Source organism: Melanotaenia boesemani, chromosome 9, assembly GCF_017639745.1.
Source record: "Melanotaenia boesemani isolate fMelBoe1 chromosome 9, fMelBoe1.pri, whole genome shotgun sequence".
Lineage (NCBI taxonomy): Eukaryota > Metazoa > Chordata > Actinopteri > Atheriniformes > Melanotaeniidae > Melanotaenia > Melanotaenia boesemani.
In genome coordinates, this window is record NC_055690.1 from 16,765,667 (window position 1) to 16,780,625 (window position 14,959).

The 14,959-nt window shown below is 40.6% G+C and overlaps 1 protein-coding gene across 2 annotated transcripts in view; it reads right to left on the minus strand.

The window, feature by feature from the left end:
* Positions 1-14,959, minus strand: part of arhgap32a (Rho GTPase activating protein 32a) — a 26,117-nt gene continuing 11,158 nt past the window's right edge. For both annotated transcript variants that reach the window (XM_041994630.1, XM_041994631.1), the window contains exons 6-22: positions 12,423-12,509; positions 11,950-12,087; positions 11,520-11,612; positions 10,480-10,602; positions 10,245-10,322; positions 9,845-9,926; positions 9,592-9,741; positions 7,597-7,699; positions 6,624-6,768; positions 6,158-6,240; positions 5,680-5,787; positions 5,406-5,551; positions 5,097-5,310; positions 4,515-4,663; positions 4,266-4,340; positions 3,490-4,158; positions 1-3,306 (exon numbers count right to left, since the gene is read on the minus strand). In XM_041994630.1, coding sequence (XP_041850564.1) covers positions 1,040-3,306; positions 3,490-4,158; positions 4,266-4,340; positions 4,515-4,663; positions 5,097-5,310; positions 5,406-5,551; positions 5,680-5,787; positions 6,158-6,240; positions 6,624-6,768; positions 7,597-7,699; positions 9,592-9,741; positions 9,845-9,926; positions 10,245-10,322; positions 10,480-10,602; positions 11,520-11,612; positions 11,950-12,087; positions 12,423-12,509 — 4,710 coding nt within the window. In that variant the 3' untranslated portion in view covers positions 1-1,039. The remainder of the gene's footprint in view (positions 3,307-3,489; positions 4,159-4,265; positions 4,341-4,514; positions 4,664-5,096; positions 5,311-5,405; positions 5,552-5,679; positions 5,788-6,157; positions 6,241-6,623; positions 6,769-7,596; positions 7,700-9,591; positions 9,742-9,844; positions 9,927-10,244; positions 10,323-10,479; positions 10,603-11,519; positions 11,613-11,949; positions 12,088-12,422; positions 12,510-14,959) is intronic.

Consider the following 14,959-nt stretch of genomic DNA (forward strand, 5'->3'; position numbering starts at 1 on the left):
TTGCTGATAATATATTTTTATTTTTCATTGCCACTAAAATAACTCATTTAACATGTCTTAACAGAACGTCCTCATCTACATGTCTGGATTTGAAAGAGCATCTTTAATGAATAAACATCATATTTCATGTAAAACACCACATTGTTAAAAGTTCCCTGTAAAGAGGAAAGAATTTCTCATTTTGTGACAAAACCACAATGTAATACAAAATACACTTTTCCACCTAACTGCATGAGCTGATTTGCATTTAAATGTAGCATATTTTGCCATAGTAGCTTTGAAATTAAGATAAATCATAGCGTTATTTGTTATTCTGAGATTGCATTATACAATGTACGACAAAGAAAAATATGAAAAGTTAGAAACCATTAGGTTCTCTTCCATTTTACCCCCCAAAAGTGCTTATTTTTCCAGCATTAAACAATGATTTAGAGCAAGCTGTTTCTTACAGAAAAAATATATTAGCTGTATATCTATAGGCTTCATGTACACCACGTTAAGACAATGTGTTTCATAATTGGTTATCCTCAAAAGTGCTTGTGGAAGTCTGAGTAGACTAGAATAGAAAACAAAATGTACAGTACATTGGCCACGTGTTAGCTGTGTGTTATTTATACAAATATAATACATTTAAAATGACATTTATTTTATACACATTCCTAAACTTCAAATTCATAATAAAACCAGTTAGTTTTACCTTGTCATCCATTTTCATGTAGTTTTGACATTGAGTTAAACACGTCAGTAGTCCTTTTCTCAAACATGCTCCTTACAATTACTTTAAGATTCTTATATTTAAGACAATATCTGCATACAATTCATTTGTTCCCTTTCAGCTTTCCCAGAAGCCACTGGAAAATGTGTAACTACCAGTGATGTCAACATAAGAGTCTAAGCAGCAGCCTCATTTTACCCTTCTTGTAGCAGCTCCTGAAGGTTAAAACAAATACCCTTTCAACTCTGTTGGTCTGGCTGAGGATAAAGTGCAGTTCTCCTTTGGCCCCATGTGGAATCAGTTGGATAAAAAGTAGTTGTTGAATCACTCGTAGACCCCAGCCTCTGATCTCAGTGCAGCATGATAAATAGCCTCATGGCCCAGAGCCTTGGACAACAGTCTCTGCCCGTGGGGAGAGATGCAGCTCTGGCCAGGTAAATATCCTGCCACAGCTTTACTGGATCTTGTAGGTTTATGTTGGGGTGCTGCGTAATATCCCTCCATGTGGTCATATTGTGTGGGCCTGACTTTAGTGCTCTGAGTCCTTCTGTTGGGCTGTGTGGAAAATGATCCAAGATGTTCAGGATCCAAAGGGGATTTACCATGATAATGATAGTAGTGACGATGTTCTCTGGTGCTCTGTGACCGCCCGGGTCTCCTGAGAATGCTGGGTTTCACAGCACCAGAGTAGCTGTTGACAGCGTTGGCCAACATTAATCGATCCTGGTCATGGCCTCGTGTATGGCTTCTGTTATTGTGCTCCATGTTTTTGAAGGTAGGGCAGCCTCTTTCTGGGAGGGAGGGCACTTTGCGAAGCAGTGGCTGCTGCGAGGAGCCCTCTCTGATCTGAATCCGCCTCAGTGGACCCGAGTCTGCACCAGAGCAGTGAACAGACCGCTGTCTGCTGACCACAGGGTCTGCCTGTTGGGACCTTGGTGAGGTTGGGGATGTAGCTGCCAGATTTTGGCTTTCTGTCTTGTCAGTGGAAAGGAGGCCAGCATTTCCTGGGTCTGACTTGCTCCTTGTGTGGATGATATCCCTGTTGCTGGCGTCAGCTGGCAATACTGGACTCTCACAGGAAGACACAGCCTGATATGTGTTTTTATGTCTGGATTTATTTTCCTGGTTGACTGGTTGATATACGACTCTTTCAAAAACCTCAGCATCCCTAGCCTCATAGACAACAGTGTCTCTGCTCTCTACATAAAGCTCTCTCTTCACAGGAGGGACACGATGTGGAGAGTAGTTGTAATAATCTGATTGTCCGCTTTCTCTGGTGGAATGCACAGTGTAAGCCTGACTGTGATGGATACCACTTTGCCGGCAAGGATCTATAAAATAGCGAGAGCCATCTCCTGGATTCACATCTGAAAATGGGCTGTAGTTGTATTCTGCACGTGTATTCTCAAAATGCTGCCTTATAGGGTGAAGGCCTGTCTGAATCAGCCTTTTGTAGGGCGCTTTCTGGCTCGTCTTTTCCTCAACATAAAACATGGTGTCAGGGGGCAGGACTTCTGTCTCTGTCAACTCATAATGACTAATCTGAGGGGCGTGGAAGGAACGAGCCCTGCGAATGGCTGGGTGCCCGACTACTCGGTCCTCTGACTTCTGCCATTGCCCTTGTTGCCTGTGCCAGCGGTTGATAAACTGCTCATCTTTATAGTAATGTCTGTATTGAGGGGACAAAGGGTGCCTTAAACCTAAAGAGCTGCAGCGGCCCTCAGACGACTGTCTGTACAGACCTTTCGGCCCAGAGAGGTGAAGCGGCAAAGCACTGGGCCGAGGGCAGTGAGACGCAGGCACTCGTCCTGCATGAATTGGCCGATGATGATGATGGTGATGTTGATTACTGTAGACATCCTCAACCATCCCCAGAGGTCTGTCCTCTTCTGGGTGGTAGTAATGGGCTGAGGCGGTCTGTAATGGACGTGGAAAAACTTCCTCAATGGAGGCAGGCATGGAAGACTCTGCAAGAACGGCACGGAAATTATAAGCATCTACAGAGTCTGTGTTGGCATACACAGGAGAAGCTAACGGGCTCTGAGCCAAGCAGACAGGCTGAGAGGGTGTCGAAACTCCAACACTCTGATAAGTGTGCTCCTCTTGGGTTACATCTCCAGGCTCTTTTTCCTCTCTGCGGTCCCTCCTCTCCGCACTGCCTTCATCCAAGCTCCCTGACCCAAGCGGGCTGACATTTGGTGTGAAATTGCACATGCTTTCCTGACCATCAGTGACCTGCAGCGGCTCCGAGCAGAGGTGCGAAGGTAGGAAATGAACAGGATGAGAGCAGCAATGGGTCTCCATGGGCCTGTGCACTGATGCTTCCCAATGAGAAACAGAGGAGACGTGAGGGTTGTGGTACTCTGGAGGAGGTACTTTAAGATCGAGGACAGAGGGCCGTGGTGGTCTGTTGTCGCTGTGAGGTCCCTCCTGTCTCTGAAGAGGGTGCAGTGGAGTATTGCTTCTTCTTTGGGAGCCACTGCTGGCCTTTTGGGCAGATTCAACCAGAGCCAAAGCCAACTTGCGTGCAGCACTCGTCAGGGGAGGGTGAGGAGGGAGAACAGACACTGAACTCATAAGTCTATCTGTTCCTGGGGAGGGATAAGACAAACAACGCTACAGTATGACAGGACAAACAAAGCTATGGTAAGACATGATGGGACAAGACATAAAAGTTTCATAAGAAACTAGAGTGCATTATACTGTAATCTAGATAGATACTAACTACAGTAAAAATCAGGAAATGAGTAAAGTTATAGATAAGTACCACTGACCTGGATCAGGCAGGTTCTGTGCAGATTGACTGAGGTCTGTCATGGCTGATGCCTGACTTGCTGAGCTCCGTGGGCTGCAGTGCTGAAAGGATGCTCTGGCCTCTTTTCCATCTGCCACTGGAGCTTCACATTTATCCATTTGGGAAGAGGAAGATGGAACAGAGGGCAGAGAGGCAGATACCATCTGAACATCTGCCAGCATTTTAAATGATTTCTTCCTCAGTTTGGGAGAAATCTGCTTAGAGGTCACTTTCTTCCCGCCTTTACCAAGAACTGGGCTGACATCTGGAGAGTGTGAGTAGCTGATGTTGTTGTTAGGAGAGGAGATGGGCTCTGATTCACTGGAACACCCTACGTTCCTGCTCCGCCTATTTCCATCTCTGCTGCGCTGCGGTGCAGGAGTTGCTGACGGTGGGCTGCACTGAAAAGACATGGGGTCAAAGTCTAAAGTAGAGATGCCCGCAGCTGGGGGGAAAAGGTCAAGGTCATCCTCCGGGTGTGGAGGGGAAACACATGCTGCAGTGCGGACTCCATCATTATGACTGTCATTCAGTTGGTGGGTTCTGAGGTCATCTTTGCTTCTGATGTTGTGTAGATTGTCTCTACTGAGGGCAGAAATGGCCTCACTAGTTGAACGAGGTCTGAGAGGACGGTAACTCTGAGGTTCCCCTGGGATAGAAAAGATGCAAAAGATGCATATTTAATATTAGTCTAAATAAACTCTTAGGAGTCTATGAGACATTTAATGAATTTGAATGAAAATGATAAATAATTACCTTCTAAATTTTGCAAAGAGCTAAGAGATTCTTCGCTTTTAGTAGACCTCAATGTGCCGCTATCTCCTCGTCCACCTGCAAATGTTTAAGCAAATACTTTTCTCAATGGATGACTTACCAGCTCTAAAATAGCAGCTTGTCTAAATGTCAAGATAAACAGGAATACATGACACATTCAGACAAGTAAAGAAGCTTTGAGGTACACAATCTGGGTGTTTTCAAGCTGAGTGGTAACACCAGCGAGCTGACCTGGCAGTGCTATGCTCTTTATCTCATTAGGTTCACTGGGATGTCGCTTCAGTTTACGTTTGGACACAGAGTGGGACTTGCCCAGGTGGAAAAAGGAACGCCAGTTCCCCACAGGAGACTTTTTAGCTTTAGCAGGTGGCCGTTTGATGCTGAAACACAGAAACAAATCATCTTTAAAGTGAACTTGTGCAATCTCACAAAGCACAAGTTCTCTCACACATGAAGCAATAACTAGCATGAGCATATAAGTTTTAGCTTTTTATCATTTTTATCACTTTGTCACCTGATTAATGATATATGAATAACAATATAAATATGTTAAATTAAAAAAGCTGTTGTGTTTTGACATATGTAGAATTTTCATTGTACTTTTATTTTGTTATTGTTTACTTGTATCATCCTGTTTCATTGAGACCTGACCTCTTTCATCATGAAGCACTGTGACATGTCACTAACAGTATAAAGTATTTGGAATGAGGAACATTCATTTACAAATGATTGGTTGTAGATTGATGTTTTAGAGTCAGGGTGATTCATATAGTAACAAAAATGGAGGACAATTGTAGCAGTTCATGAATCTACCTCTCCACTGGGAGCTCGATGACTGTATGGAACTTGCCAAGGAGAGCTTCAGGTCCTTCACCAACCTCGATGTAGTCACTGTGGGTGAAGCTGGGGGTGGTAGCCGGGGAACCAAGCTGCGCCTGAGTGCGAGCTTGGGCCTCCTCTAAAGACAGCAACTTTGTGGACGGGGAGCAGACCATCAGGGACTTTGGTCTAGATAAGGTGTTGTTTCCTTAAGTTGAGGAGTTCAAGTACAGAATGTTAAAATGCACATATTCTGTCATATCTTTTTTATTTGCTTTTTAATTCGCAGCAAGGATGACCTACCAGTACTTTCTCTTATGATAGCATTGAGTTTAGAGCTGAATAGAGTCTCAGTGTTGTTAAGAATGAATTCCACCACCACAGACTGGATACGTACTTCCATAAACGCTGCTGTACCACTAAAACAGGCCGACTCTATCTGTTTGGACCTGAAACACAGCAGAGCACAGCACAGTGCGACCTATTTCACAGATCTGAACCACTGAGACTTGCCCCAGTTCACTGTCACTAAAGGGACAGAAAGAAACAGCAACTCTAACAGAGCTTTGATAGTCACCTGAGGAGGTTCGGTGCCCAGACAATAGCAAGGTTTTTTGTGTGCATGCTAGTGATGGAACTGAAAGTAGCCAAGCGGGAGAGGTGCCTCATGAGGAACTCCAGAGTCCTGCAGATAAAGAATAACAACAAATATCCCCCTTTACACTGTAATACTATTGACTTTTAGAAAAGTTACCAGCAGATGGAGTCATAACTAGTGAATCAGGTAACTACTGTAGTAGAAATTTAACATAAAATTCCTCTACTCATATATAAGAGCAGCAAATAGCTGAAAATCTCAGCCGAAGGGAGAGACTTGTGCAGTAAAAATTGGGATTGTGCATAAAAAGCACCTTTAACAGCATTTCAGCTTCACACAGTCCAATACAAAATCATAGCACAGAGCACTTATGCCTCTCCACTGTGGTGCACCTGCATCTTTAAATCCCATTTTTATTTCAGGCCACCAGGGTGCAGCAGCTCGTTTGAAAGCTGACCTGTAATGTGGAGGAGGAAGCTGCTGGATGACATTGTGGATTTTGACAAGCCTCTCCTCATCTGTGGCTGCAGAAACGGCCTCCTGTGGAGAGACAGAGGACAAAGCACACGTTGCTGTGAGGCTGATTATCAAAGCAGAGGGAGTTGCTTTAACATCCCTGCTCTTTTATTCCTTTTTATTTTCGGAGCAGACAGAGTTTAAGCTTGCTTAATCTGCCATTCGGTTTTAGCGTCCCTGTTCCCCCCGTTGTTCCTAGAAAGCTCGGCATAATGCAATGACCCCATTTTGAGCAGCACTTCAAAACGAGCTGACATTTTGAAATATTTTTTTTTTTCTCTTTTGCTGTCGCTCAGTAACAAGAATTGCATTCCTTGCAGCTGTTTCTCTTGACAATATCTGACCCCAATATTATGCCAGCTTCCATTCCCATATTTATCCCAGCATTAGAGCCACTGTTTCCTTACTGAGAATCTGTCGTAGAGCTGGTAAGTGAGCAAAGGGTTGGGTAGCTCTCTGAAGTACAGCTTGCAGAGGGATCCCACCGAGTGAATATCCTGTCTGAAGACATCTTTGCTCAGGTCTGGGATCTGTTCAGAGTCAAACTCGTGCCTAAATGGAGGCAGAGAGACAAAGATGAGGAGACAGAACAGTGTAGGAGTCATCCTACGCCCATCTGTCAGCATAAACACACAAGAACAAGAAGGATTGTTTTTTATTTTTTCACTTTTAGATCATAATATCCTTCACTACAGAACCTTCATAATATTATTCCTCCTCAGAATAATATGACAATACAAATTCAATCTTGCATTTAAATGCAAAAAGTCCTTTGATGGATTTACTGGTCATTGTGAGGAAAAATCATCAAAATGTCAACAGCCTTTCATCTGCCGTATTTTTTTTTTTAATGTCAAAAGCACATTTCATGTAGTGAGAGCCAAGTTTTTCAAGGGAGGCCATTTGATTGGTTGTCAAACCCCATCAGCTTGTGTGCCTCTCAGTTTATTTACTGATGGGAGTTTGTTTCACAAATACCTACTGGCAAGCATGAAATAGATGAGGAGACTGTAACAGCCATTCAAAGCAGCACAGCTTGAAACAAATTGCACTCGATGGATTTTAAGAGAAGCAGCTCAATAACAACACTTGGAAAACAGCATCCACAACTGTGGGACCTACAGACATTTTATTCAGACTATCAGTGATTACTTCTTATTGCACAAGCTTAGCCCATGAAGCTACACTCAGATCCATAGCTTGTCAGAACTGAGTCCATCGTAAATGGTGGCTATGGCAATCCAAATCGGCAACCTGACCTCACTCAGCCTGTTTGAAAATATATTTTAAATGTTTGTAAGGTAGACAACAGATTGTTCTGGTGTTGCTTGATAAAAGCCTTTGTTCTGAGATAGGATGAAGTAGGGAAGAAACACAAACCTTAGCTTCTGAATGTTAGAGGAGATTCCTGAGAGTCTGTAGATTCCATCCACAACTCCATTCTTCTCAATGAACTCAGCACAACTCTTAACCACCTGTGGGACTAACAGAGCCAAAGGACAACAACAAATTTATTTTCAACTATTTGTTAATATGCAACATCTTAAGAAAAATACCTTTGTTAAGATTTGCTACTTTAAGACTGGGTGTCTTCTTTAAAAAAAAAAAAACATATTTTCTTGTACAGCACATTGCATCAGCACTTCAGCCTTCATCCATGTCTTAAAAATAGCTTCAATTCAAGAATATTCTACACAAGTGTTTCTTAACCATGGGGCTGCAGCCCTTTCTTGGGCCTTGAGCGCCACTTAGAGGGCTGTGAAAAAGCTCACATGCAATGCAACTTCCCCTCCTCCCTAACCACCACACACACACACACACACACACACACATCCCTTAAATAAAAAATGTTGCGCAATCCAGTTCATTAAGTACGATTTTGTAAACGGATGTAACAAGGAAGAACCAAGAGGTCTGTATGGAGTGTTAGCTAACACTATCCATCACTGAGGCCTTCAACACTAAAGCAGCATCTAGCAACTACACAACACTCGTGGGGAAGCCAGTGGAATTTTTAACAAATAAACAAGCAAACAAACAAAATGATGCTGAAAATGTCTGCTGTGTCTGGTGACCTTTAAAAAGAATTCCAAGAAAAGTTTATTAAATAAGTAAATACGTTGTTTAATTAAATGTTTTTTATTTAAATATATTAATAAATTCTACATTTTATTTGCAGTTAACTGAATTGGAAGCTTTAATTATTCTGAATGTTTCCTATGACTGAGTCATTTTATTTAAATTCCATCTTTTTCAGTTTCTTTCCACAATATAATATAATATAATATAATATAATATAATATAATATAATATAATATAATATAATATAATATAATATAATATAATTTAAAACATATATATATATATATATATATATATTTTTTTTTTTTTTATCATGTCATATTTTACAGGATTTTAGCTGTTAAACTTGGATTAGTTATTGAATACAAATTAAACCAAATGCCTGATCAATTAAACCAGTACAGTGTTAATATGTGAATGGACCTCAGACCACTTTGTACTGGAAATATTGGACCCCAGGGTAAAAAAGGTTAAGAACGCCTGGTCTACACTACAAGGAGGTGTTTTAGTCAGTTTAACAGAAGACTCTTCTGTTGAAGTAAATTGGTAAAAACTTTGAGCTTTGTAGCTATGCACCCTCTTCATATAGTAATACTATGAAGAGAGAGAAAAAAAATGTATTATACCTTCCTAAATCCCATTGAAGGATACAATTTAGTGACAATTTAATCCTAATTAAAGCCTTTACAGGCAAAGTTGGATAACTACAAATCGCATCACTGGCACAGAGTTGCACAGGGTGGCACAATTTTTTGCCCTATAAATACATGTGCAGAAGTTTATTTTGAGTGAATCTCAAAATACACTGTCTTTAAACTGTGAATACGGAACTAGTGCCCAAAATGTGCATGCACCATGTACCCTGTTTCTTAAAGCAAACAGATTAGAATGCTGTAAGACTTTTTAACAAATGAAAGAATACATTTGTGACCTAATGTTTTTGCTCTATGCAGCAAATCCCACAAGTATATAATATGTCATTCCATCTTCTTTAAGCATAGATGGGGGAAAATACAGAAATATGAGCTTATTCTCCCTATTTTATTAAAGCAGAATTAAATGATTTTCCAACTTTAAAACTCTAGGGTTCTGACTTGTTTTGATGTACAGTGACAAGTATTTTGCACATTCTCGGAGAAACAAAATGGAAAATCTAAAAGGATCTAAACAGAAGCGTACATTTTCTGGGTATTTTCTTCTTACGTGTTGACAGTTCAAACTAGAATATGAACTGCCAACAGCAAGAATTACATAGTGGAAAGTTAAAAATAAGAATATCTCTGAATATTTTACCTTCATGCCCTGAATTGTGGAGATGTTCCCCAAGGTCACAGCCGAACACTCGCTCTCGGAGGATACCGCGCTGCCGGAGCTTCTGTGGTGGCGGCCGAGACTTCATAAAGGACCTCAGGAATGTTACAAGCTTTCCATGCTTCTTACACACTGATTAAGATGACACAAACACACATGACAGCCACTTTAAATAAAATAAAACTTGGGAGCCGGCTTGAAATAAATCTTAAAGCATAGACACATTCAAGAGTACCTGGCTTCGGCACTGAGTTTTGAACACTGGGGGGAATCTTGTCATTTATCAGCTCAACACAGTCGCAGGGGAAGAAACCAACCTGCAAGATGGGACAAAAGAGATTCATCTGACAAAAGAGGATAGACAGAGATGATGATACACTCAGCTGAAAAGACCAGAGGGGGTGTTTGATGTTCTTGTCAAATAATGCAGGGTGAAGGCCCAGAAACAGATCAAAGCGGGATAACACAAGCTGATTCAGGCTTAAAATATAGTTTACATTATTAAGCTGAGCATTTTGTGCTTGTCCACAGTCAATAGAAAGAAATAAGTTGTTTATCTTTATCTTTTACTCAACTTTATGTTCAGCCAGTCTACATTGTTACACATTTTTTTTAATCCAAAGCAGGTAACTTACCTGAAAGCCATGCTTGCCTCTCCACCAGCCTGTGTCTTCTTTGGGAGGCATGTCAATGACCGACACAATGTCCCCCACCTGAATCAGGAAGAGTAAGAAAATCAGCAGAGTTCAAGTAAAGGGAAAAATGATGAGCTCAAAATACACATAAAAAATCAACTTGAACAAGGAAAAACAGAAAACAGACTTATCCAAGCAAGATATGTACCCATACATCTTATATAACAGCAGTTACCTCAAAGGTTAACTCATCCGTGGCCTGAGCTGTGTAACGTTTGGTAACGTGGGCAGCAGCGATGGCGGGGACATTGATCGAAGCTTCTTCAGACACCAGCAGATGATTCCCTTTGTTGTCGATCTAAAAATAAGAACAACAAAGATGTGTTAGTGCAGAGGCAGGAAGTGGGTGCTGGTCATGCTTTATCAAAAGAGATGCTAGGAAGAAGCAGCAGGAAACTATAGTATATCAGGTAAAATATTCTTACTTTTCAGTTTTTCTCCACCTGAATTTTTATCTCTTTTTTCTTTTAGCAAAGCAATTATGTCTTGTGCAAGTTTGTTTTTATTACAGATTGCACAGCAATCTTAAATATGTATAATCACAAAGCTGTTTTAGAATTGATTCTCACCAAGTTAATAGTTGATTAATGAGAAGAATGCCAAAAGTGTTAGCTCACAGCACATCTCCAGCATCTGTAGTATTACAGTGCTTATTAATATAAACTTAAATATCTGGAAGTGAATATTAAACCTGAACTGTTGTCTACCTGCTCTGACATTGAGAAAAATTAAATGTTACACACTTCTGTTGCATGCTCGCAATCTGCACCACAAGCATCTCTCTTCAACTGCACTTCAGTTGCTCAATAACATGTTAATTATTTAAAAAATCACATCAAAAGCTGCAATTGCTTTTTGTCTTTTGCAGCTGCAACACAGTGGTTCCTCCTCTCTTAAGCTCTTGCAAACTAGTCACTGTTGGCTGATGCATTGCTGCCAGTGTGCCAGTGGGGGAATATCATATTAACAACATCTAAAAATACAGCAAGATTCACCCAGGGGTGACAGACTGGTTAGCATTGTGTGAACCCCTTTGGCAAGGTCTTTGAGGGTCTTTAACAATGAATTGCTTGTTCCACAAATATGAAAACTAATAAAAAAGTGGAATATTATACTAATTTTAAGAGGTTATTCATTTACATGTGAAATTCATTCACTGTAGCTTTTGAATAATAACCTCAATGTTGGGAAACTACTATGAAGAAAAACTAATACCTCCATCCATGTTAGAACTGGACCGCAGTTGATTTTGTTGTCAGCAATGGCAGAAAAGCGGGACAGGTAGGTTGCCAACATTGTGGTTACTGACTGTGGGAAAAAAATCAGAAATTCACATTATGTGTAATGTCAAGCACAGCAGGATAGTTTGATCATCAGATAAACATAGTTTACATATAACTGATGACATAATCTGTGTTAAAGACTATACTATACTATATTTTACTATACTATACTATACTATACTATACTATAATATACTATACTATACTATACTATACTATATTTTACTATACTATACTATACTATACTATACTATACTATACTATACTATACTATACTATACCATACTATGTTATAATATGCTATGCTATGCTATGCTATGCTGTGCTATGCTATATGTAATGTGAATATAGATCTAGGGTACCTCAACAGTGTCCTGTAAGGTGTTGAATCGTGGCAGCTCAGCAAGTTGGGAGTAACGGCGGTCATAGATACACAAGTGCAGGTGTTTGTCCAGCACCCGAAAGTCTTCATAAGATCTCTTCACAAGCCAGTTTCGACCCTGACAGACAAAATATTAAAAACTAAGACTCCTGAGAAGTTAAAAAGTTGTTAGGTAGGTATGAAATAAGGTATTTTAAGGCTTCTCATATCCTGGAAAATGATTAAAAAAAATTTATGACTCAACCTTAATTCTGTGCAGTTAACATAGCTGACCAATCAGAGAAGACTAGACCTTTCAGTGAGATAGCCTCCTTACCTGTTGTTTTTCCAGGAAATGTATGAATATGCAGAAACACGTGGCACTTACCATTTTACAGGACACTGAGCACAAGTGATGGAAAATTATTTTAAAGGAATCTATGATATAAAACAATAAAGCAAACATCATGTTACCTGGCAAGTGATCTGGACCAGAAAGACCAGTTCCTTGGAGTCCAGACCAGCCTTTAGTCCTTCAGTCTGACCCTCTGCAAAGGCCAGCTATGAAGGGAAAGAACCAAGAAGGGGAAACAGTGAGGGTAACATTGGTATCCTAAATAATGAATGAGTATAATACAAAAACCTCTCTGTGTTTTACCTTCTATACAAGAAGAAACTTGTGTCCAACCCCATTTTTTCATTAAATAGTAAAAACAATTTTAACACTGAGCAGTAGAGAGAAACGTGAGCAACACAGATGGATGTGATTTTCTTTTACCATGGCAGTGCTAATTATAAAGATTATATATAACTTTCTATTTCAAGATTTGATTTGTATTTCTACTTTACCATAAATCCTGCAGCATGAAATATATAATACATTAGCTTCTAAGATGTCTCGGCTTGCGTGCATTTAACACACGTTCCTTCTCCATGTGCCCCATTACAAAACAGATCAAAGCCTTGCAGTAGTTTGGGAATTTTTTGATAGACAGTACTGGAGAAGTGACTTCAAAGGCCCCCAAACCAAGAGAAGTAATAGTTATTTATAACTGTTAGCAACTCACTCATAAACACAGTTACACAACAAGCAGCGACCTAGTTACTGCACAAGACTAATACAGAAAAACTAGATTGACAAAGAGCAGAGAATGAAAAAAAAGCTGTTCAATAAGTCATGATGGGAGAGCTCTTGTTCACTGCAAACGTTTGGTTTGTACTGATATTTGAAACAAACAAGAGCCCAATGGGATTATAGGGAGGAGGATCATAGAATTAACTGCTTAATGAAAATGAAGAATTCGGAAACCAAACAGCATAATGCTCCTATCCACTTTCAAAGCAAGACATGCTAACACAGGGAAGATTTTAATCCTTTACACAGAAACATACATGCACATGGTATTTTTCATTCGCAAACATTTGCAAATAAAACATAGCCATCTATCCATTTATGTTACCTCCCACTAAGGCATCTCAGATATCCATCTGCAGATAAAGGAAGTGGTTCTCTCTTTGTGTGCAGTCGCAGTCCTGGACCACAGTAAGCTTCTCCAACAAGCCAAATCTTGGCTGAGAGTATCAGAGTTCAAATGCTACTCCTTACTCGCCTATTTGCTGTCCCCTGCTGCCTCATGCAAAAAGCTTATTTACAGGGCTTCAGATCATCACTCGCGGGTGCTCTATTCAAAGCAGAAAATATGAGACGAGGATGCATCCCTCTGTGTGTCTTTACCCCCCCTTCCAGCTTCCCTCTTTCGATCGCTTCCCCCTCCTTCTTCTGTACACCATCACCCTCCCCCTCCCCCTCTTAAGCACTCTTCTTTCTCCAGTGACAAAGGGGGTTTGCCAGTAAATGGGCTCAACCGGCACACACAGTTGCACAAGCTCATCCATCATACAGAGGCGCAAGATGGATAGACGACCCTTCGTCATTTCAAAACAGTTCTCATTCAAGCCCCTCTCAAGGCGAGACTAAAGCTAATCTTGAGAGGAATCAGTCAAGCGGGGTGCAGACACAGACAGAGGCCGTCTGCTGCCCTTGTACTATTCTGCAAGCAGGACACATGAGACCTCATCAGTACCATCCCTCTACAATCTGTGGTTGCAGAGACAGAAATATGCATGTCAGGATGACAGAGCTTCATCTCCAAGATTAAGTCAGATTCATCGCATTGCACAGTGACATTTATAAGGTCACTAAAACTGTAGTCCTGCTTCACTTCCTTCAATATCACTGATAAAGTCATCACAGTCACAGCAACCACAGCAGGACAATAACTCAACAAACTGAGAACATTTTAGGAATAAAAACCCATCCAGCCAGCTACAATGTAGCTCATTTATGCAACATGAATAGCATCAACCATATTAAGTGCATCATGAACTACTCACACTGTTTTATGTTGAGCTACACTGTGCAGAGATGACGGATGCTCTCTGCTGGTAAGCAAACAGAACTGCACCGAGGTCAACCAGGCAGCTAACAACCACTTCCACACATGACTGAACCTCTTGGGCCTCACTGCTTCTACTTATCAGTGGTCTCTCTTAAACCTACAACATGCCTAGTTGCTCAGAATGATTTGTTGGATGTTGAAATTAAAATCATTATAAATTTAGTGACCTTAGTCTACAGCTAAGGTGGAATGAGAGCAGGATGTTCTGCTAATAAATCATCCTGGGTGATCATATCTAATGTAGTCATAATGTATCTGTGTTTTAAGCTATTCATTTGCTATTATAGCACCTCTACTAATCCCAGGTGTAATTAAGACTATGTTTTTCAAACAGATTTTGTTTATGTTTCTCTTACTGCTGATTTTTACTCTCATATTCTAGCTCGTGAATAGGAATTAGCTCTGTAATAGTCCTAATCAGGCCAGCCAGGCCAAAGAGGGAAAGTGATATGATGGAGGCAGGCTGTCCAGAAAAGTCAAACAGGTATATTGATTACACTACCACACCATAGAACATTTCTGGCACAACTCACTGTAATGGCTACTGAACTT